This window comes from Lepidothrix coronata, unplaced genomic scaffold (genome assembly GCF_001604755.1).
Source record: "Lepidothrix coronata isolate B3197 unplaced genomic scaffold, Lepidothrix_coronata-1.0 Scaffold2, whole genome shotgun sequence".
NCBI lineage: Eukaryota > Metazoa > Chordata > Aves > Passeriformes > Pipridae > Lepidothrix > Lepidothrix coronata.
The window spans coordinates 4,015,658-4,039,000 of record NW_016690182.1 but is presented as its reverse complement, the minus strand read 5'-3'; the positions used below and the strand labels follow the sequence as shown (position 1 = coordinate 4,039,000).

General features: G+C 45.8%; 1 protein-coding gene across 1 annotated transcript in view; it reads right to left on the bottom strand.

Annotated features, from left to right (window-relative positions):
* Positions 1 to 138: 138 nt before the first annotated feature.
* TMEM255A (transmembrane protein 255A) overlaps positions 139 to 23,343 on the bottom strand; it is a 23,912-nt gene continuing 707 nt past the window's right edge. The window contains exons 2-9 of the mRNA XM_017815189.1: positions 19,449 to 19,592; positions 15,335 to 15,397; positions 10,884 to 10,973; positions 10,149 to 10,211; positions 9,119 to 9,207; positions 6,109 to 6,271; positions 4,678 to 4,821; positions 139 to 1,866 (exon numbers count right to left, since the gene is read on the bottom strand). Of these exons, the coding sequence (XP_017670678.1) occupies positions 1,708 to 1,866; positions 4,678 to 4,821; positions 6,109 to 6,271; positions 9,119 to 9,207; positions 10,149 to 10,211; positions 10,884 to 10,973; positions 15,335 to 15,397; positions 19,449 to 19,592 (915 nt within the window). The 3' untranslated portion in view covers positions 139 to 1,707. The remainder of the gene's footprint in view (positions 1,867 to 4,677; positions 4,822 to 6,108; positions 6,272 to 9,118; positions 9,208 to 10,148; positions 10,212 to 10,883; positions 10,974 to 15,334; positions 15,398 to 19,448; positions 19,593 to 23,343) is intronic.

Here is a 23,343-nt window from a genome sequence, read left to right as displayed (position 1 = left end):
TGATTAGTATTTGACAGTGGAAATGATAAGGTTAACACAGAGTCTAGCCTAAAGGCTTTGCAAATGCATAGGATTAAAAACAGCATTATAAAGTGTGGGTGTACTTTCAAAAGTGAGATCAGAGACTTCAGTGTTTTGTTTTCCATGTTGACAGCATTTTAATTGATTTTAATTTTTTTTTTTTTTAATAGATTAAAAGTACATGCCACAATTTAAAATCCAACTGGATTTTCCCCCACCCCACTAGCATATATTCCACTTTTTGATTCTGAAAGCCAGATTTAACTTCTAGATGCCTTTTGGTCTGCATCAGTTGCAAGTAAAGGTAGGCAACTGAGGATTAGAGTCAGCAAACTGATGCCAAGGAAATTAAATCTTTAGGAAATAAGTAGTAAAATGTCAATACGTTATTTGTATCCCTGAAGTAAGCAGCTGAGAACGCTCAGGTTGAGCAGCTCAGATCTGAACACTGTCATCTGAAATCACTTCCTGGAGTAGAACCACATTTTACAGGTCAGTGTGTCACATATCAAAGCTGACCTTCTTTTGTTATGCAGGATGCATGCAAAATCTGCTTTAATCTAGATCAGTCAGCATAGTCATCAGCTGAAGATTAAATGAAAGTCACAACAGTAATTGCAAATTCCTCAGTTTCATCCTATATTACAGGGTGTTGAATTTTACTGTGTGAGACTTATGTCTTGGAGAACTAGTAGTGGATATTCCTTATGTGCAGCCCATAATACAGCTACTAAAACAGTGCTTATTCAGGGAGCTGATTCAGTCCATTAAAAAAGTTAAAAGTACAAGCTTAAAAAAAAAATCCCAACCAAACAAAAGGGAAATAAATAAATACATTATGTTTTCACTGCACTGTTTCAGTGACTTGTGGACAGCTTCTGATGCTCTTTATAGGAATACAAGGGTGATTTAGGCAGTGCAACCACCCAAAATACTTGACTTCAGCTTTACTTACACAGAATTCAGAGAGAGACAACTCCATTTCACCTTCCATTTCACTTGAAGAAGAATTCTGAAATAAAAACAGCTTGCCTATTAAAGATTCCCTCCCCCTCAAAAAAGCAATGTTCCAGTTGTTTTGCTACAATCTACCAGACTATCCTAGGATGTTACCTCTTTTCAATAGGGTTGAAGTTCGAGACACTGTCGCAGTTCTCCCAAGATTTTTCCACTGTGTAGGCTGTAACCAACAAGTGATGTGAGCCAAGTCCTGTGCCTCCCTGCCCAAAATCCCAGCAATTGGAGCCTGAAGGCCAAACAAAACCAGTGTCGAGTCACGCTGTCTGTGAGCACCCTCACCTTAAACAGATGGATAGTCTCTGGCAACTGTCGATCCTGGCTACCCTTACTTCAGCTTGGCACAAGATGGAGTAAGGCAGACCAGAATCTGTCATCTGTGTTGGATCACTTTATTAAAAATCAAGGACTACATGAACCAAAGAGGCTGACATTTAGGTCACCTGCTACTCACCAACACTTTAAAACATCAGCAGTCTGTCCCCTCCGTCACAGGCCATTGCTGAACTTCTGAAATAAGTCTCGCAAGAAAGAACAGTCCAATCTAATATTTGTATTTGCAATTCTGTTCTGTATCTATCCTCCTGCTGCCTCCCACAGTAAAATATAAATACAAAATGTTCACAATTATTTCGATGGCAAGCATTTTTGTCTCCTTTCCCACATTCTTTATGGTGTGTAAGGTGGTGGCTTTTCAAAAGGGGGAAAATAGGGTGGCGAGTAACGAGGCGGTGCATTAGAGGCCCACATATAGCTGGGAGATGGAGACATGGACTGGGGGTCATCGGAGAGGCCAGAAGGAGTGGAGGCTGGAAACACGCTGGAATGCTGCAGAGAGACAGCAAGAAGGCTGTAATGTAACCACTTCGTAATGTCAAGGACCTCGGCAAAGCGATACTTGATTACCAAGCAATTCAAAATTAACAGTGCAAGGTTCACCTCTGCAAAACGTGTACATACAAATAACAATTCTGTTATTTCCACTTGTGCCTCTGCTGGTTTTGGCTGTGAAAGAGTTAATTTTCTTCATAGCAGCTGGTAGGGGGCTGTGGTTTGGATTTCCACTGGAAACAGTGTTGATAATTCAGGGATGTTTCCCTTATCACTGAGCAGCATTTACCCAGAGCCAAGGACTTTTCTGCTCCTCACCCCACCCCACCAGGGAGGAGGCTGGGGGGGCACAAAGAGCTGGGAGGGGACACAGCTGGGACAGCTGATCCCAACTGACCCAAGAGATATCCCAGACCATGTGGCTTTTTGCTTTGCTTGTGCACGTGGCCTTTGCTTTACTGTCCCACGAATTTTCTTACTTTTGATTCTCTCCCTGATCCCCCCAACCCCATCTGTGTGGGGCACAACTGGTTGAGTTCAAACCACAACAACTCTTCTGGCCACTAATACATGGTGGGTTTGCCCCAGACAGCCGTGGTGCCCCTGTGCTGCTGTTTTCCACCTGGCCCACCTGAACAGGCCACCTGCAGAGCAAACAGCATTTGGTAGTGCCTGGACACACCAGCAAACACTGGGGCAGAGCCCAGGCACCACACACCCCTCCACCACCCTTTAGCTGCGGCACAAACTGAAATCCCAAATGTTCCTGGCTTAAGGCCCTGGCAAGTGTGAGGAGGATTTGCACTGCACTGTCAGGGGCATAGGAGTGCCCATGGGAAGATGGCATTAATTCCTCCGTCAACAGGGGGTGAAAGGCAGAGAAGGTCAACGCTCGCCTGCGCTCTCCTGTCAGAGCCAAACGTGGCTCAGGGCCTGCAGAAGTCAAAACTCTGAGGCTTTCTCACCCAATTGCCCCCAACCAAGAACACAATGAGGAGTAAGATGGCACTGCTTCCACCAGGACCTTTTCTACTGCCCAGTTCCCATCACGGCCCCCTGCAAAGGCCTGGTGCCTTCCTCACCACTGGAGGAGTGTGGAGTGTCATTAGCGATGGCACAAGTAGTGGCTGCTGCAACACCCACCAGTTCTCCCAAAAACCAGAGAGCTGGGTCTGCCACTTTAGATTTGTGTGTGAAAGCTCTTGCAGGGGCACAGGCTTCCTCAGAAATTCTGGAATAGTTCTGGTTTTTTTCCTGTGAAGGATGTGTGGGATGAGTGGGAAGCACTCTTGCACCAGAGGCAATGCATCCTCTGAAAGGAATTTGAGAGGCAATGCTGGGCCTGCTCTGTGCGCTGCAGGATGGCAGAGAAGAAGGTGTCAGGGTGGTACAGTCACTGCTTGGAGCAGAGTAGGGTTCAAGGCAAGAGAGTCTCCACAGCCAGAGGCTCAGCTAAGGCTCTCATGCAGGCCCCCAAGTTTCTTGGAAGATACACAAAGCACAAACTTGGAATTGCATCTCAAAGAGAGACTTGGCTATATTAAATTTAGATTACCTGAATTTATGCCCAGCTTTTGTGCTGACTCCTAAGCCAACACCTGTGCTCACAGCACTGAGACCCAGAGACTTTGATCCGTCCAGCTGAGCTCTAAGTGTTAGCAGAGCCCAGCAGTACTTCCAGATAAAAAGCAGGAAAATCCACCCATGCTGAGCTCTCTGCAGGTACTGGGGCTACTGTACTAACAAATCCTGAGTCTGACAGCACTTAGAACTGCTGAGAAGCTGAGAAGAGGACTTTGCAGACGAGCTTGGTTTGGTATGCACTGATGTTTGCATTTTTGTAAGTGATACAATGCCAGTGACTGTCCCATTAATCTCAAAAATGCATCACAAATCTGTATACATAAATCCTAGAAATTGTGATATAAGTATTCAAGCATACCTAGGAAGCCCTGACAGCAGTGTTGTCTAGTGCCACTAGCAGTAAAACCAGAAAAGTTTAGATTTAACTCTTATGCATGGCTCTGATGAGGGAGATGGTGGCTATCACAGAGCACACCTCTTAGTTGATTTCTAAGACCTTAACCTCTTGTTAATAAAAAAAAGTCTTCAGCCCTGATGGTTGCAAAGAAAATGTATGATGTGTTATCATCACCACTGTGGTAACATCCACTTGACAAAGGAGCTGAGGAGGAAATGTCCTCATCTGCTTCACCAGTGAGAGCTGAAAGCTTCATGTGAACGCACCACTTCCAACAGCACAGCTCCATAATTCAAAGAGGAAGGGATGCATTACAGCAGAGGTGATGTTTGCAGAGACCACTCTTAGACTAGCTGAACCATGTGGAAAGAAACCACACAATAGCTTTTCAGGCATCATGTCTCTTCAGGAGCTCAAATAGCTTGTTTCCAAAAGCTCATCTGTTTCTCTCAGACACAGCAGTTGGCCCAATAAAATCTAGCACCTGAACACCTGGCTTTGCCTCTCTCCTCAGAACACTGCAGTGCCAGAGGCAATGCCTATTTTTCACGTGGTCTCTACTAGTGAGAGGTGGGGAAGGCAGGCAGGCAGCAGGTTCTGTTGCCCTCACTTCAAAGACAGCTTTCAGGAAAACACTGCCTTAGTAAGAGAGAGCACTACCAAGGGGACTTAGTCTTTCCTACCTAGTAGGAAAGATTGGATATGTTCTGCAGGAACAAGAAAATTAAACTGTGTGAATGATGGGAAGGCAGGTCTCCAGAGTCCTGCAGGACTGGCTGGATTTAACTTTGCTGCTAAACAAGAAAACATCCTGTAACATTCCCCACCTGAAAGTCATATGCAGAGTAGGGAGGCAGGTGAGGAGTGCTGTGGTAGTAGGTGTTGTAAGATGTCACTTGTGGCCTTGAGTAGTAGGTCACTGAAGGGTGTGCATTTTCAACCGTACAGTTCAGCGTAGGGAGGGAAGGAGTCTGTTAAAACAAAAAGAAGAGAATTTCAGGCTGCTAACCAAGTCATGGAAAGCTGACAGCTGAATGAAAGCAGAAATGATTTAGAGGAGCACTGTGTGTCTTTAGACCTCAATTCTGTTGAATTAGCAACTGGCAATCCAGTTCCCTCTCAGGGCAGCAGCTAAGTCCCAAGGTCATTTCATTCATCACCCACTCATTGCTTCCTCTCAGATTCCACAGAACAAGCTGGTAATAGCCCAGTGCACACCAGTACTCAGACAAAACAGATTTGCATCTTCACAAGTAGGAGAAATGATCCATTAATTCTGATTACTCTGTTATTCAGTGCATTTTGAGATATTTCAAATCCTCTTGTACTGCTGTTCACAGACACTTCTATGCATCTTTTTTTTTGCAGAGGTTTAGAGGCTCTCTGGTGTGGATCAAATCTCAAAGGGCTCCAATACACAGCTGGGAATGTGTCTCCTATTTTATTTGGGAAGATACTGGTGAGTCTGAAAAGAGTTCAGAGTTCTGCAATATGGCACCCTTAGTGCAGGGTCCAAGATTTCTTTGTAAGAAAAATGTATAGCCAGGACAACAAATGCTCTTTTTCTGTGTGTCTCATTTTGTATTTTTCCAAATGAGTCACAAGAGACTGAAAAAAGCCCAAGGGTATCTGCTGAATGTTCAGCTCTCCCCACTGATTTGTGCTTTCAGAACAAAACCGTATGGAAGGTAGCCTGGTCAAGTGAGGGTATTTCAAAGCTCATGTTGTCAGAACAGCATTTTCTCCATTATCTGAAGTTTGGTTTTGATCCCCAGTTCACGCTTCCAGATTCCACACCATGAAGAAACTAGATGGAGAGTTTCAGCCTAACACAGCTGCTTTAACAGCCTGTAAAGCTCAGAACCCTACTACTGCTATAAAATCAACAATTCATGAGCAACCACCACACATTTCCTTGTAGATGAGAATGCTATGAAAAGAAGATCAATTTTTAAGAAAGAGCTTATTTTCATTCATCCTGGTATTGCCAACACCTCTGAGAAGGTTCCTTTTCAAAATACAACCTCCTAATTCTGTTCATCTTTTCTAACTGTGCTCAGGTGGTGACTTGAGATCAGAAAGTGAATCACTTCCACTTTCCCCTCACAGTTATTTCCTGCCCTCCTTTTCATCCTGATTGCAGTGATGCATAGATAATTTGCATGGAAATACTAATAGCTGTTCTCATGATTATTTTTAAAAGGCAATTTGCCTGAGTTTTTTTGCCTTAATATACAGAGAAATTGATACCCTCTTACCATGTCTTTAAAGCCTCCAAGGATTGCTGCTGTAATGATCCCCAGGAATAGCCCCACTATGTTCAGAATGGTTGCTGACCAGAGCAAGTGGTAAAGGTGGATGATGTCCTGGCAGCTGCTGACATCAATGTATTCATAGTAGCCTCCAGAAATCTCCACTCTGCTACATTAGGAAAGAAAAACAATGATAAAAAAACCTGCACCACGCATGGTAAAACCTAAGTACTTCTGCTGGACAGTAAAATGCATTCTGCAATTCAATGACAGCCTGGACCTGACTACCAAGGGAGTGGTGGATCCCACACTTGTGCCATCCAAGATCTCCCTGCACAATGACAGCAGAAGACTGATGTGCTCTGAAACAAACAAGGCCTGCAAACACCCAAATATCCTTGAGTCTGAATCTGCCGGTTATTTCTATCATCTGAAATCTCCAGAGGTCCTGCAGGCTTCCCAAGGACAAAGCAGTCTCTAAAACAGCCTGGCACCCTGGCAGGGAGAGGTCTTTCTGCTTGCATTTTTAAGCTTTTCCACATGCAGAAAAGAGATAGAGAAAACTTGGTGGAATCCAGTGAGGTCATTATTCTGGAAAAGGAAAAGCAGCTCCTGCAACATGTGGGCTGGAGTCTTGCAGTGGGATTGTAGGGATAGGTACAAGTTTGGAAGAATTTGTGATGGAAAGCTAGAACTTGATTTCACTTAGGAAGACTGCAAAATGCCTTCTAAAACGGGTTAGATGTTCTTTTTTTCCTTCCTTCTGCATTTCAGAAAGTTGCAGGGAGAAGCTGTGAGCAAGCTATCTCCCAGGTATGCAGAGAGATAACACGGGTTTTGCAGATGTGTACAAGGCCTCCTCTGGACAGAGAGGGTGGGGGAAGAGAGAGAAGATACAAAGAGCCTTGGAGAAGGCAGGGCATTGCCTTTTTCCCCCGGGGGCCCAGTGCGCAGCATCATTAATAAATGGTCCTTGCATCTGAAATAAACCCTTTCTTTAATCCTTCCATTGCCTTGGCATTCTCGGGAGGAATACCTGCATACATTTTACCTTACAGGGATTCTTCAGGAATGACTTCTCTCTGCCTGCTGGGCAGGACACAGGCTGGCCTTCAGCATAACATACCAGATGTAGTGGGCTACAGCAAATTCCCCTTCAGAAAACATATTCATCAGGGACAGACAATATTAAGAGCTTATGAATGACTTGTCTCTCAGCTTACATACAGGGTTAGGCTCAAACTGCACAAGGGCTTTGAGGAAATGGGAAAGAACAGGCTCATACTGAAGGTCAAGAAGCAGGAGATCCAGGCTCAGGTCCCCAACAGACTCTGCAAGGCCTTCAGGACCTGTCCCCTTTCACAAGAGCCACGCTCCTTCCCTCATTACTCAACTTTGACTTCTCTCCTTTCTTTTTTCCGTATTTCATTGTAGCAGGCCACTGCAGGAGACACTGCAACAGGAGACAGGGCTTTCAAGCAGAATCGAGGCAGAGCATAAGCACAGGTCACAAAAACCTGCACGTTGCTGGCACGACCTCCGTGTGACCCCGAGCACACACCGTGACCGCCTCCAACAATACAACCTGTATGTGCTGCTGGCAAGAGCTCGTTCCTATGGAGATGTGTCAGAGTGCAGAGCTCTCAGCCAGCCTTGGTGCACCGACGAGAACATTCTGCACTGTTCAGAGACATACAGCATGTACTTATCCAAGGGAAGGGGCTCATCCTGCGCTGCCACAGCCAGACATCAGGAAGGATGCAAGACTGTCATCACTTTTTCTGCATTTTCCATCCTTTATATGTGAACTAACCGGTCTTGAATGTCCATGCCTTTCTTAATGAGATCCCAAAAGAACCAGCACCTCCTCAGTAAAGGATATTTTTGTGGTGCTAAGCAAGATTAAGATGGTAACAACTAGTATCTTGTATCAAAGAGGAGAAAATGGGTCAGAGGCAGGACCCTGAACCAGCCTGCCTGGGGACAAAAAAACCCAAAACCAAAAGAAAGGGAAATACAGAAAAGTTTCAAGCTTTTCTATTCCAAACACTTCTCTGTGAATCACTCTCTTCAGCCAGTACAAAGGGATAATGTTCTGTAAATTGCTAAAGGAAGGTGTGAGCTTCGCCCCTCTGCAACGGCTTTCACAGACACAAAGTCCTACAAAGACCAGGGATCACGTTTCCCAGCACAGGGAACCACCTACCCTCTCCCAACAGCAGCTTTTGATCTTCCTCCACCACAGTCAATGATTTAAGTGGGGGCCAGCCCAGCTAAGTACTGTGAGAAATGCTAAGCCTGGAACAGCCCTGGGCGAGAACGAGCACTAAAAAAATCAATTTATTAATTGCTTGCTGACACACATTAGAGACTCCACATGATATAAGCAGCACATGCTGTAAACGAAGCTGGCTTAGCCTGATCTAGCTGGTGTGATCACTCTGCAGTGGCTCTGGATTGGTAACCACCTTCTGACTCTTCATTGCACAGTGCTGATTCACCTTCCAACCCTCTGTGACCATGAACAATATTCAGAAATGGGCAGAGAGGTTTATGAACACCAGCCTGTGAACTCTCCTCCCTGTTGGCAGGGTGGGGAATGAAACGGTCACAAGGAGAGGAAGAACAGTGTCCCAGTTTTTACACCAATAATCATCTAAAACAAAATAAGACCCAGGGAACAAGCAGTGCCAACAGAGAAGGAAGGTGACACTCAATAGGGGGGGAAACTGGGGAGGACACCAAGCACAAAAGCAATGGAAACTCCTGTCCTCTTCATTTTTCCAGCTGGGCTGGCCCAGAGCATGCTCACCCACAGCTGGGATGGCTTTGGTGTGTTCACACACCCCTTTATTTGGTTAGCTTTTGTCTGGGACTCCTGGTGGCTGGTAACCACAGCTTAAGATCCCTTCCCACAACAACTGTCATTAACCGATACTGTCCTGGCCTGCCAGACACCTGCAAGGCAGACACCTGCTTGCCCTTCCCACGGCCAGGAATGGCATTTTTGGCTTACTTCCCACAGTTGTACAGGTCACAGCAGAAGCAGGTATTGGTTTTTATTTTTGGTGTGCAGGGGGCACGGCGTTGTGGGTGACAGATCGCCTGTGTGAACACAAAGAAAAATACATAAAGCATATTGGGACATCCTCAAACAGTTTCTGCTGCTATTTGGCTTGCTCTACACGTAGATTTTGCACTGATCTCCAGATCAGCCCCAGGCAGATTTTTCTTTCCTTATCTTGCTCCTGCAAAGTCCACAGTTACTGGAATAAAGATGTACTAGACTAGAACAGACCAGCATTTCCTTTCACAGTGGGGAACTCACAGACAAGCCCACGCCTGCATAGGAAGGGGGTTTGCAACTCTTACAGGCAGCCAAGGTGTTGCTGAACGAACACAGCTCACCACACAGCAACTCAGAGCACAGAGCTGCCAACAGCACGGTACAAACTGAGAGCAAGAATTCCATACTGGTGCATAACTGACCAAAGTGGTCATTGTCTGCCCATGGGTGGTAACACCCAAGCTCACATGGACAGGCTTTGGCCTGAAAAGAGAGTGGACCCCAGCAATGCTGCTGAGTAGTACTTAACTTTGCACCTCAAGCAGGCATTCTAATCTGGAATATAGTGGTTATTCAAAACTACTTGGGAACTTGGGAGCCCTGAGAGGCTTTTCTTTAGAGAATACAATAGCAGGGGTGCAGAGGCTGGTACATGTTACTCAAACCCACAGAAATTACTGCTGTCTGAACTCTTAACCCACACCCTAATCCCATAATGAATGCACAGATGAAGATCTAGAGAAACTGGTGTATTTTCCTACCCCCCATCCCCTCCTCTCCACCTGCTCCTTCACTAATGAGGCAGCACCAAGCATGGAGGAATTCACCTCCTTGAGTCCTCCCACCCCAGGTCCAGCCTCCCACCCCCTCCTCACTTTTCAGACCTCCAGGACACTGGAGCAGACTCCTGGCAGCAGGTTCCTCCACCTGCACCATGAAGCTGCCCCTTCAGAGCCAGCAGAGCCAAACCTGCTCTCACCTCAGGCGGGGTCGTGCTCTTGGAGTAGTACTGACATCGCCCCGCGTACAGCGGCCTCAGGTCCTGCCGGGGAAAGGCACCAGGATCAGTACTGCAGCTAAACCAAAAAAACACCTAAAGGGGCTGGGGAAACTTAGAGACTGTTCTGTACCATCCCAGCCATGGCACCCCCCACCCCAGCTCCCTGAGCCCTGGGTGATGTTTGACCCTGGTCCTTGGAGGGATGCACTTGCCACTGCACTAGTGACTGGTCGTGACAGCAGCAGCTCATCCTTTTTTTAAGTCACTAAATGGAAACTGAGAACAACTGTTTCCTGTTTATACTCTAATGCTTTAATGAGCTTTGTATCAAATTGCTTCATTCTACTACAACATTCAGTGGTTGACTCTGCATTAAGAACTACCTCTCCCTACATTTAAAACAAAATAGATGTTACTGGTCATATTTTATCCCTTGGTGATAGCTGTAATTCACATTACATCTTAAGAGTTGTGAGACTCAGTAAACATATAAAGCACACACACAAAAATTTTAAGATCTCAATTCTTCATGCTAATTTAAAAATATTTTTTAAAAAAGATACATTTTTCTAAAGCTTATGATTTGAAACAGCATTCAGCACATGGTGTATATTTGCAGGGTTTGATGTGTCCCGATACAGGACTGCAGACACCATCACATGCTTTCCTAGAGTAAAAGCATTGCAGGACCTGTGTTTTCCTGGAAGCACTTACTATGTGTCTGGCAGCAAAGACACCGTCTACTATGGCACAGCAGAACGCAGCAATGACACCAAAGCTGATGAAGACGATCGATGCAACCAGCTGAGAAAGGAAAACAAAGCAAAGTATCATCTGCCTCTCCACAACCAAGTGAGTTGTGCCCTCTCCACAAGGATACGTAAACCACAGTCAATAAGCCCTCAAGCAATCAATGACCCAAATGTTTGCCTGGGCTGCACAGCCTGCTCTCACTGAAGGCAGTGGGATGTGTGTCTGCTCTGGCAAAGCGGCAGGAGCAGCAGCACTGTGCCAGACTGGTTCTCTGGGCACTTGAGATAGTAAGGCAGGTTTTTCCATGACTCCAAAAGGCTGAGGATACACCTCCTCTTCTGGCTGCTGCTGTCCTTAACTCTTCCCTAACACAATCCAGAAGGATCCTATGTGTATTTTTAAAGTACCTGAGGATTTTTAGGTTAATCACACCGGTTTTACCTAGATCTCTCTAAGTGAAAACAGGCCTTCCTCCAGCAACATCCATGTGCAGAGCAGGTCAGCTTGAGAAACGAGTGAGGATGCAGGAGGGCTTGCTTGGGACAGTGGAAATGGTCCCTGTACAATTGCTGACTTCACTTAGCTTCAAAATGAGAGAAAATAAAATGGTTTTCTAGATGAGGCAAGTATTCAAGGCATAGACAAAACCTGCAGCAGCAGATGGAGCAGACTGTGAAATGATCCCAGTGACCACATGAACACATCACAGCCACTAGGCTGCTACTGGAATATTAGATGCTGTGCCACAAACTACTTGCAGATGGCAGCAGGTGACAAGTTTTCCAGGATCAGATCCTACAGTGGGACCTTGGTTCTGTCAGCTGTAAACACCTGCATTTCCTCCCACTCAGCCCCAGCATCTCCACATTTGGATCCCAACTCACATTATCCATCACAGTCACCCTGTTTCACAACCAAACCAGTGAAATTACACAAGGGGAGAAGGTGCAGCTTCTCACAGTCTCAGTGGAAGAATGGGGCTTATGGCTTAGGTTATTTTGTAGCAAGTTTGGTTTTCCTCTGTACTGTCCTTTTTTTTCATACATACATGAAAGAGGATATTTTCCCTAAATAGCATGAGCCTTGGAGATGGGAAGTGAGCCAAACACTAAATATATACAATTAGGGTATTTGTCGGTCATGCCTGCTTGCAGATAGGAGCTGCTAATATGGTTGTTTAAAATAAATACAAGGTTAATGATGATACTTTCATAACAGCCCTACCAAGAGATAAGGATCTAATGCTAGAAATGGGTTTGCTCACTTTATTTACACAGTTTCCTCTCTCTCAGCTGGAGAAAGAAAAGCCTGAAAACCAAACACCGAGAATTTATGATAAAGAAAAATCAAACAGCAAATAGAAATATACAAATTAATTTTTAAAATCTCAGTTTTCAACTTGCCACTAAGATTTTTGATTTGGGCTTAATACTGTTACTGTAGCAAGCAGAAGCCCCTCTCAAGAGCTGAGTGCTATTCTTGATTGGTCTTCACTCATCTAACTCTTGATGAAGTCAGCCACACCAAGTAGCACTCAGACAAGAAAAGACAAACTGGGTTTGGACAGTGCAGGAGCCAGACAGCAGGAGTGTCCTGGGCTGAGGATCCCTTTAGGCGAGGGTACAGCCACTCATGGGCTGTGAAGCTGTTGGTTCTCACTTTTCCCTGGCCTGGATGACTGTCATAAAGGCACATAAACCCCTGACTCCTCGGCTGAAAACTGCTGAGCGGGCAGCTGGGCTGGGCCAGAGCTGCCTGCAGGGTGGGCAGCTGGGCCTCCCTGGGGGGACGAGAGCTCTCCCTTCCTCTGGCAAGTGGGAAGTGCAGATGTATGGCATGGCAGTCAATATGCTTGGGTGGGAAAAAACAGAGAGCTCTATTCCTGACGGCAAGCAGGAGAGAAGTGAGGAGTGAGTGCTGCTTCAGCTTAGCTCTCCCCGTAAGCCACGCTGGCTCACTCGACTCCTCACGCTCCCCAGTCACCTGACGGACAGAAACACGCACGAGAACACGGCTGCAGAAGTTGCTTTTAGCTTTTTCTGCCACCAGCTGCGTAACAAGCCAGACCCAGACTGCCTTTTAGCAAACTAGGACACTGGGGAAGTTCACAGGAGATAAAAAAAATAAATCCTGCGCTGCCAGTGGCATTATGGAAACATGTAATGGACAAAGCTGCCCCTGGGCAAGGAGGAGGTGTGACTAAAGCACAGGGGCAATAAGTGACAGCTACTGCATGTCCTCTCTGCGGTCAGAGCAGAGACACGCTCGCTGCCGGCCGAGGCAGCAGTGACGCAATCCCTGCAAAGCTGGGTCATGTGTGCTTTTTAGGACACAAAATGATAGAGATGAAAAGAACAAACACAGGCTACCCAGGGCTCTTCAGAATAACCAAATAGTCAAGTCAGAGCCATGCTGGCACTCGTGGGCACTCCTGTGAAGGGTCCAGGACTGGCACAACATGGTCATTGCTCAACCAGACACTGACATGCTGCTAATACACGATGAGCAAGAGGCTGAAACCCCGCTAGGACAGAAAGAACAGGACATGTTGCTCTTACAGAGCCAGGGTGAAAACAACAAAAAATATCCACTGGGAAACTCACCTCCCCTGCACCCTGTCTGACTGTGGGAAAGGCAGATGTCCTCTCCTGCAGGGTCTGCCTCACCCTCTCCCTCTGGCTCTGCAGGGAGCCTGCTATTTGCAAAGCAAAGGCTAAGGCAGCACAGCCGAGCTTCTGGATTTGGACAGGCAGGAATTTCTCCCACTTCCCCCTGCAGTTTGGCCACCACGCCTTAGCCTTGGTCAGCAGCACACCCTGCTAATCTGACCCCTGGGCCCCCTCCCAGAGGCAGCTCCATCCCTGCAGAAGCAGCAGCAGCCCAGTGGGACAGGCTGCAGGGACAGCACCACCTCCCTCAGCCCTCTGCTGCCTCACACCAGAAGGCTGGAGAGATCTTGCTGCCAGAGCATGGGGAAAACACCGGGGAAGGGGGTTGAAGCCACTCTCTTGGGAGAGCCCAGCCAAGGCAGGAGACAGATCTGCCCACAGGGTTCTCCAGGAGCTGGACTGCTTCTCCCCACATGCTACCTCTGGCCAGCCATGTGTGGGCAAGCAGAGGAAATAGGCTTGGAAAGATTGAGCTCGACAGCCTGCCAGGACAGTATTGGGTACCAACTTCTACTGATCTTTCTCTACCCCCACCTTTTGCTAAATTCTCCAAAAAGCCTTCCCCCTGCCCTAAGCCCTGTTACTGATGTCTCCAAGCACTACAGCCCCTACCTCCAGGCACGGGCATCAAGGTGTGGAGTTTGTGAAACAGCATCTGCAAGATGCCATCAGAGACCCAGACAAGTCCACAGGTGTCCTGTGGCAAGCCAAGTGTCCTGTGCTTGCCAAGAGGGGTAATCTGAGCCAGCTCCATCCCCACTGCACAGAGAGACCCCCTCCCACCCCAGCACAAGCTCAGTTGTGATCTCATCTCCCCTGGTTTGTGCTATCTGCATGTTCACTGCCCATCTGCTCTCTTCTGAATGTTGCTCCCAGCCCCAGCACACAAAACCCTCCTTGCAGCACAAGGAGGGAACCCGAGAGCACTGGGGGGTGCACACCTGGTCTAGCCAGCACCTCCTGTGTTTCTGAGGTCCCCAGCTGCTGCTCTACAGTATGCAAAGTTTCTTGGTTTTCCTTCTCACTGGAAGAGGTGTTTGGAAACAGGAACCAGCAATAAGTGTGTTAATCAGCAGTGCTGGAGAGATTGGCTGCTTTTCAGTTACACCAGACTTCGTGCTTTTAGTCATGATGATATCTCAAGTGACTTATGCTGTAGACATTTGTAGAGCAGAGAGCTCTGAGCACTCCTGTCTTCAGGAAGGACTTTCTGCTGGGCTCTCTAGGGGATTTCACCTCCAGACTGGCTGTTACACCAGCTGCTTGATCTTCTCCTCTAACCATTGCTTAGAATAGAAAGTGGCCAAAAGCAATTCTTCTAGACTTCTGGGCTTCAAAGTATTTATTTTAGAAGATTTAAAATAACTATATTATTTTTATCTTATTTACCATAGTATGTATCACATACTGAGACAGCTCAAAAGAAAAAGCCCTGGGCATGAGCCTGTGAAGCACTGACTATCCTGAAAACTCCAAATGCTCAATTTCAAGCTCTTTAAAAAAATCCCACCAAGTTCAGTGAGACTGTGTATAGTCACTTTGTGCTTCCTTGAGCATTTCTTTTTTTTAATTTAAAAATAGCAGAGTTAACAGCCTTATTCTCCTGGGCTGCCAGAAACCATCTCTAGTTCTCAAGAGGTATGCAATACTTACCCTGGAAGAGTTAGGAAAACCAATAATACTATTTACATACAATACTTGAGTTACTGTCACTTTTTAGAGAAGTTTCTATAAAGAACTTACCATTTGCCTTTTGTTTTCTATCAAGTTTGATCCGATTATTCCAAGAAACGACCCAAAACCAAGCTGAAAAACAATGTATTGTTAGCATTTAGATCAGGATGATACCCAACATATTTTGTATACAGACAGAACACATTTAAATCCAGAAGCAGCAAGAGAACATACTGTGGATGTGTGAGCACTCTTCCTTAGCAAGAAACCAGTGGAGTCTCACTAGCAGGAACTATCAGGTGTATCCCACATATGGCACTAAAAGCGTGTGTAGAAACCAAAAGGATGAGTTCTGAATTCCATCCCCGCCCCAGTGATGCTGAGTAATGGCTGGTGGATGAGGATATGCATTGCTGTCTTGGAACAACCCTACCAACACTCAGGACTCTCCAGATGCAAACCTTGCAGGACCACAGCACTAACATCTGCAGGATCAGGCTTCTGTAGCCTCACTGAGCCTGTGAGCAATCACCTCAGTTTTTAACTCAGAGACTTTCTTGATGCGAAGTATGAAATAAGGGAGATTTACACTTGAGAAGATTTAGCAGCTTTATGCCTTCTCCTACTCCTCCCTCATTTCCAGGGGTGAGGATGCATTCACCAGGGTCTTCTACCAGAAGAGCTCACGCCAACCCAGCCAACAGAACAAGCTACTGCAGCAAAAGCATCTTTTTTTGCTGCCATAACTGACAACACTTATTTCAGCTCAGTGAAGTCATCCAGGAGTGTGATTTTCCACCTCCCTTCTCCACAGCCTTAAGCTATTTAGCTACACTAAGGTGAAGTTTCCAGGACAGAGCACACCTCAGCCAGGCCAGAAACAGGGACTTCAAGGAGGAACCACAGACTATGAGGGGAGATGCAGAAGTACTTCTGTGTCATGCCAAGAAAGGTCTCTGCCTGGTCTAGAGCACATCCATCTCCACTTCCATGGGTCGGCAAAATGAGAAATGCCAGAAAAGTCCTACAGTTGGACCTGTCATATTAAGCAGGTGCAAATCCAGACAACAGACCAAGGGACAGTGAAGATCTGGGTGAGAACACCCAATAACTGGCCAACTCCCCAGGAAGCAGAACAAAGCACGAGACAAACTGCAGTGATTCAAGAATGAGCCAACCAACTTGGAATCGATATTTTAAGAGCCAGGAATAGAAAACAAAGAGTTAATAAGCCAAATACTTTCAGGCAGAGGCATATATAGAGATTAAAAGACACAAATATGATGAAAAAGTTGGGCTTAAATCTTCTTCTGCCCTGGTTAAGCCCAGTAACCTTTGGTGCAGTGCCGTGGGCAGCAAGAGCAGCTGGCTCAAACAGCAGGGCTTAAAGCAGAGCAGCTGATCAGGCAACACACACCTAAGGCAAATGCTCAAGAAAAATGTTTTGTGCCCTTTGAGCTTTATCCATAAGAGAAATATCCACGTGGTCTTTCAGAGCAGCTTCAAATCAAAAGGTGAAATACCTCAGATAATCTAAGGTAATTCAAAAAGAAGAAATTACAGCAAGTCTGTACATCCAACAGGTGAAGACCAAATAAATCAGTGGATTCTCCTTAACAGGAATTCTCATTGCATTAATGGAAAAACTACTCATTCTTCTATGGATGGGACAAAGAGATCTTAGGAATCTGCATCAACTGCATCATTAATTTGCTGATGGATGTGATGCCTTGGGATGCCTGTTTGAAAGGAGGACAGGACACAAAATGAATGCACTTTTCCAGCCCGAAGCCAACATCCTTGGCAAGGAACCACTACAGAAGAGGTTTGCCAGTGAAAGCATAAGAAAGATCAGTCATTTACACAGATTCTGGAAGCTGTTGTAACTTGGAGACAACACACGTATCTCACAGTCTCACTTCACAAGGGTGCTTGCCCTGTGCACCTGATCATTACTCTTGTCTGCTGAGCACCACTGTTATATTCCAGGCTTCTCTATCCCAGCTCAGTCATCCAGGCACAGGTGAGGACATTTCCCACAGAGACACAGCCAGGGTGCTCACTGATGTAGTCATGAAAGTTGGGTGGTCATGGAGGAGGGTGAGGGCAGCCTGTCTACAGGACATGTCACTGCACCCTCTAATTCAGCTTCTCCAGTTGTACCAATGAGGAACTGAGTTGTTTTGGGAAAAAACTAACCTCAAACCCTCAAAAAACCCAAACAAACAAAATCCCACTCATGTGGATGGTCTCCAGTGCCCGGTTCTGCCCTTCCTTGGAAGAAGAGGCCTGGGAAGACAATCCCCTGCATTAGACAATCCCCTTCTTTGCATGTCCCCTCCTCCACAAGAGGTGTTTGCCCAAGGAACACAAGCTGAAGGAGCACAGAACGGTGCATGAGGTGTGGCAGTGATGAGACTTCTGGCTCTGTGTTTTCCTTACCTTACCTACCACCACAGGGCACTCAGGGTATGACTAACAGTGCACAGAATCCCTGAGGGAAATGCACACAGGCCTAACAGCAGTTTGAGGTTCTGGATGACAAGAGCTGCAAGGAGCTGCTTCTTCAGGGCTGTGGAAGTCACCTGCTTGGGGACAGCTCACCGAGTACTCATGTACCGCGGCAAGCCCTTTTTCCCAGTAAAGGGAGAAAGCCCAGCTTGTTATGAAACATCAGCTATTTTAAGCACCTGCTGAAGCATCCAGCAGCACACTGGAATGTTTTCCTGTGCAGGCAGACAGGTGAGGTCATCACACATTACCATACAGTGGATTAATGAACCGAGAGGCAGAATTTGGTGATAAACAGAAATCGCCAGGGTGCTTCTGAATAAAGTAACTCAACGCCCTTCCCAAGTCCAGGAATTCATTAATTCCTTGAGTAGACTAAGTCCTAAAAAAGCGTTAGTGATGCTGACGTTCCCAGTCCATAAATAGCATGGGAGATGTCAAGGGGACGTGAGCAACAGACTCAACCCATCTGCATCAGTCTGCAGGACCTGCTCTGAAGCACGAGGTTCAGCTCAGGCTGACAGGGTGTAGGCTAAGTGTGGAATGTTTGAAACCCTTCTCAACACCTTCCTTCTATGCTTCTCTTTAAAAAAGATCAGGCCTAAGTGCAGGAGTTACTGTGAGAAACCAGAAAACCTAAACAGAAGAGGCCCGACATAATCTGTAACAATGTTCCACACTAAGGGCTGTAAAGGGCCTTTCTTCAGCCATAGAGGAACTCGGTCACAGAGAAGTATAAAGCTCCCTGAGATCTGCAATGCATGGCAAATAAATCAAACAGCAATAAGTCAAGAACAAGCCTCTACCTAGTTATCTAGACTGTTTCAAGCCTCCAAATCAGACGTGCAGCACTCCACAGCTGTTAGACCAGAAACCTCTAGCTGGGGCTACTAGCTACACTCAATATGCTAAGACACCCATTTTGACTGCAGTTCAGTGCTTCTTTTTGAGCATATCTCAGACATGCACAGGAACAGACCAGGACTTGCTTTCCAGCTCAGGTTAGACCTTTGCTCATGCTTGGAGAGGCATGATGTACTTGTCCCTTATGCTTCTGCAGGAGGATATACATCAAATAGCAGGAAGGCTGGACACCAGTAGTCTCTAAATTAAGCCATTTGAAGCTACAAGATTGTCCTTTCCCACTTTCAGCTGTTGATAACAAAACAGAAGAAGTGGATGTGCTCACAGCTTTGATGTACATGCTCCCCTGGCAAACTGCTACAGCTCCTCATCCAGGGACTCCAAGTCATTAAACACTTTGGCAAGTGAACTTTATCACCACAAGTCACGTGAACAGTATTCCAAGACCTGGTCTCTCAACTGCTCTTGGCACCTGTGGTCCTTCTTTGCCTTACTTCTGCCTGGGCTGAATGTGATCTGTGCAAACAAAGAAGTTCTATGGTTCCTTCTACTGACATAAAACCTGCCATACCATTAGCTCAAAAGCATTAGTTATTACCTAAGCTCAGAGGAAGCTGCCATTTGGATGTGATTTTTGCATGGGAATGAGCAGCAGGTGCAAAATAATAATAAAACAAATAAATCAAATGGCAATGAAGTAACTGAGCAAAATATTCAGGACAAGAACACCCTTTATAACATTTGCAGCATTACAAGGGACTTTGTAGGCAATAAGTTTTCTAGACCTACCTAGGAGTTCTATACTTACAATAACCCCTGGGTAATAACCTCCAACAGTCACATTTTGGGTTCTTGTTGTAGCAGCTAGGCCCACCGTTAGAATTAATACTGACACAATGAGGAGAGTCACAGTTACGTAGAGGGAATTTCTTTTTCTTCTATTGAACGACCCTAAAAACACACACACACACAACAGAATTTGCTGATTTCATCTGGGGACAGTCACGACACCACAAATTTCTCCTCCCACCGCCAACCACATCATGGTGAATTTCCTTTCTTCCAGCTTGAGAATATTTTTGGGTTTGGCTGTCACTTTTCACCTTCACTAACATGCTTTATCAAGCGTTACTAGGGCATCTGAATCCACATTTACTTATCATTGCTCTGACGTAGATGAAGAGAGCCTTAAGAACTGTAACTCTGCAAAGCTCATTTAGATACATCAGAGTCTCCCAGCCCCTCTGGCCTGGGGCAATTGAGCTAATGAGAAATATTCCCATTAGGCACTTACATATTTTCTGATCTGTCTGCTTACATCAAGCTAAACAACCACACTGTATGCTGCTTGTTTTGAGGGGGGCAATCTTGGCTGTAATCATAAGGCATCCACGATTTTCCATGCAAATGAGACATCACCAGTAACAGCCACTCTCCTGTAGTATCATCCCCTACTTTCAGCAAGGACCAGCTATTTTTACATGCTTGAATAATGAATTTGTGGATTAGTAAAACTCATCTACAGCTGCCTGATGATGTGGTTTTTTTCTTTTATATATTTATAGGTCTCCCCAAATGAACATAAATATAAAAGAGTGATTCCACCAGCCAAGAGGAAAGCTGGCTGCGACGTTACACTCAGCAACATCCTTAGGTGTGTTTGCTCAGCGTGTGCTCTGCCATCTTCATATCACTCTGTGGAACAATCCTTTTGATTATATTTCATATATTATGTAGACATACATATGTCCTACCAGCACCTGCAAGAGTGGCTGGTAGGACAATGGACTATAACAGCCTCCTGCCACACTCCCTGTGGGCTGCTGGGGCCATCCTGAATCCCATTCCCACAGCCTGGGGCTCTCCAGCGTGCCCGGGGAGCAGGTAAAGGTAATTCCCACCCCAGAGGCTCCCAAGCCATGTGCATGCTCCCAGCACTTCTCAGGGTATTTCAGAGAAGGGCAGGGAACATGTCTTAAGGGCAAGGAGCTGCTTTCACCATTGCTGAGTGTATTCCCTAAAGGAAACCATCTTGGGAATCCCCATCTGAGGTGTTCAAGGGCTCCCTGACAGCCTCTACATGGCTAGATAAAACACCTGCAGAAAGGCCAAGACTTGGCCAAGCCAAACACAACCTCCTTGTCCAAATTCTCCAGAAAGAGGAGCACACCAGGCCTTGCTGGGCAGTTTCTGTCTCAGAGGTGTACACCCCAGGTGCCCACAAGCCCTTCCGTAGGGTTGTGCATATCTGCAGAGCAGACAGAGAGATCTTTTCACCCCAACGGCTACACCAATGCAGCCATATGGACACACACTGGTACAAATTATCTCCCTTCTTCCACAGGGACAGCTCTCCCCAGGGAAAAGGGCAGCAGCTCCCCACTGCTCCTCCACACCCGCTCCAGCCTGATCCACCGCCATGCTGCTGGCAGGAGTGCTCCCTCTCCATGCTCTGGACTGGCATGGCTGCCATGGGCATGGGGCTGGATCATTTCACCCACATCAATCAGATGAGCTTGAAATCACAGACAAGTCCTAAACTTGGGGCTTAAAAACCCAACACAAGGAGATCACAGAATCACAGAATGGGTAAGGCTGGAAAGGACCACTGGAGGTCACCTAGTCCAGCCTCCCTGCTCACGCAGGCTCCCCTAGATGAAAGGCAACAGAGGTTTGTAAAGAAAAGCACCATCCTTTCTGACTGACCAGTGTCTCTGGAAGGAAAGCTCTCCACCTGCAAACCTTCTGCTTGTGTCCCACAGCACAGCTCTGACTGCACCAGCGGGACATCACTGGTTCTAAGAGCAAGGAGCCTGGCAACTAGTTAGTACTTAGCTGAAATGAACAGCTACACAGTTACTAATTTCAAAAAAAAAAAAAATTAAATAACTACTAAAGAACCTTAAGATGCAGGCTGGTTCTTTTCTCAGTGATCCTTTGTTTTTCATGCCATGCTTTTACAGCCTGGAGATAAAGGTACCCAACTGTTTGCTGCTTGTTGTATTTGGGGTTATTCTTTTTATTCTCCTAAATCTGCCAAATAAGTTAATAACATAAAATCTAGTCTTCTAAAGCATTCAAAATTCATCAAGATATTAAGCCTTTCTGTATGTATTCCCTCCAAAATGCTATCACTTGTGCCACACTGCAGTTCCAATGCAACCATTTAAATGCAAGTGTCCCATAAATTTTTTAAAATTCCATAGCACTGGGACCAAAATTTAGCTGAACAAAACTTCAAAACCTGGAGAGAAACTGCCACTTCTTACATAGATTAGTTCTGAAAGGAGAGAAAGAACGAACCCGTCTTGCTTCCACATGATTACCAAACTTCTGTTTACTGCTACAGTTTGGCTGGCAAACGAGCAGAGGGTAAACAAACCCAGCCATATGTTCCTTGCACAGCTCAAACTGTGCACGGTCGGGCTGTGTGGGTGTGCAGATGTTTGTGTGCCCTGCAAAACCACCCTGCAGAGCACGGCCGAGTGGGCGCCGTGGGCACACGAGCACAAACCAGTGCTCCTGCACTGCCATCACAGTCACCACGAAAACACCTGCAAAATGCGCCATTTGTCTCAAAACCAGAGTGCTTTTCAACAGCATTTCTCCAGAAAAACACCCTAAAAGAAGCAGTCTGAAACACTGTTTATGGATTCTGAACTTGTTTTTGCACCACCATGTTTTCCACTCCTCGTTTCCACATTGTTTCCCTGGTCAGGAGAGGCAAACATCAACATGCAACAGAGAAGAGAAACAAAATGTTTCCCGCTGGAAAATTTCTGAAAGCTTTTCAATATTCCTTATAAGATTAAATTAAAAAAAAAAAAAGCTTTTATTCCAAGTTCTGACAAAACCAACGACAGTCCTTTACCTTGATATTGAAGAGAGATGTGAAACTGAAGAGATAATGTGATTACCTCCACTTTAGCTCTGCACTGGGACACTAATTACATTTTTTCTTTCTCTGAAAACACATTTTGCTACATGTGTAGAGAGAAAGTGGTTTTGTACTTCTATAAGGATGCCTGCAGCTGCTTCAGCATACATGGACTCATACTCAGTATCTCTGTTGACAGCTGCTGAAGGGCTGCCCTGGCAAAATCATCTCCCTCAACATTAATTTTTGCTGAAAGAATTCCCCATCACATCATTCTCCTCTTTGTTCCTGAGCTTGGTACAGCTCTGTAGACAGAAGCAGAGCTACAAGAGCTTTGCTATCTCTGCTTTTAAGAGATAGTAATAGCCTTTTCTCCGTGATTTATCCAGATTAGATACTTCAAAACTCACAGTGCTTACCACAGTGAAAAGTATACAAGGTGGTCAGAAACACTGCTTAACTCTGGGAGGGAGATGTAAAGAAATTACTGCTATCCATAGTCTGGCTATTGCTTTTGCTAAAATGGCACTCCAAATGTGGACTGGTCTTAGAAATATCATTTTTATGTTAAGCATCAGAAACATCCTTTTATTATCCTTGCCATATATAAACCCACTCTAAAGACAAGCTTGTAGCAGCTTTTTGCAGATTACTTTAAAAGTTTGCGATAATGTATATCTTTGTATTGCCCTTGATTTACTTCTGTTTTTTCCTGATTATTAGAAGAAAACAGACAAGATGGCACAGAAACAGCATCGACTTCTCCATCTTGTTCTTTGGGGGGGGGGGGGTGGAAAACCAAAAGGCGAAGAATAAGCGCAAGGTA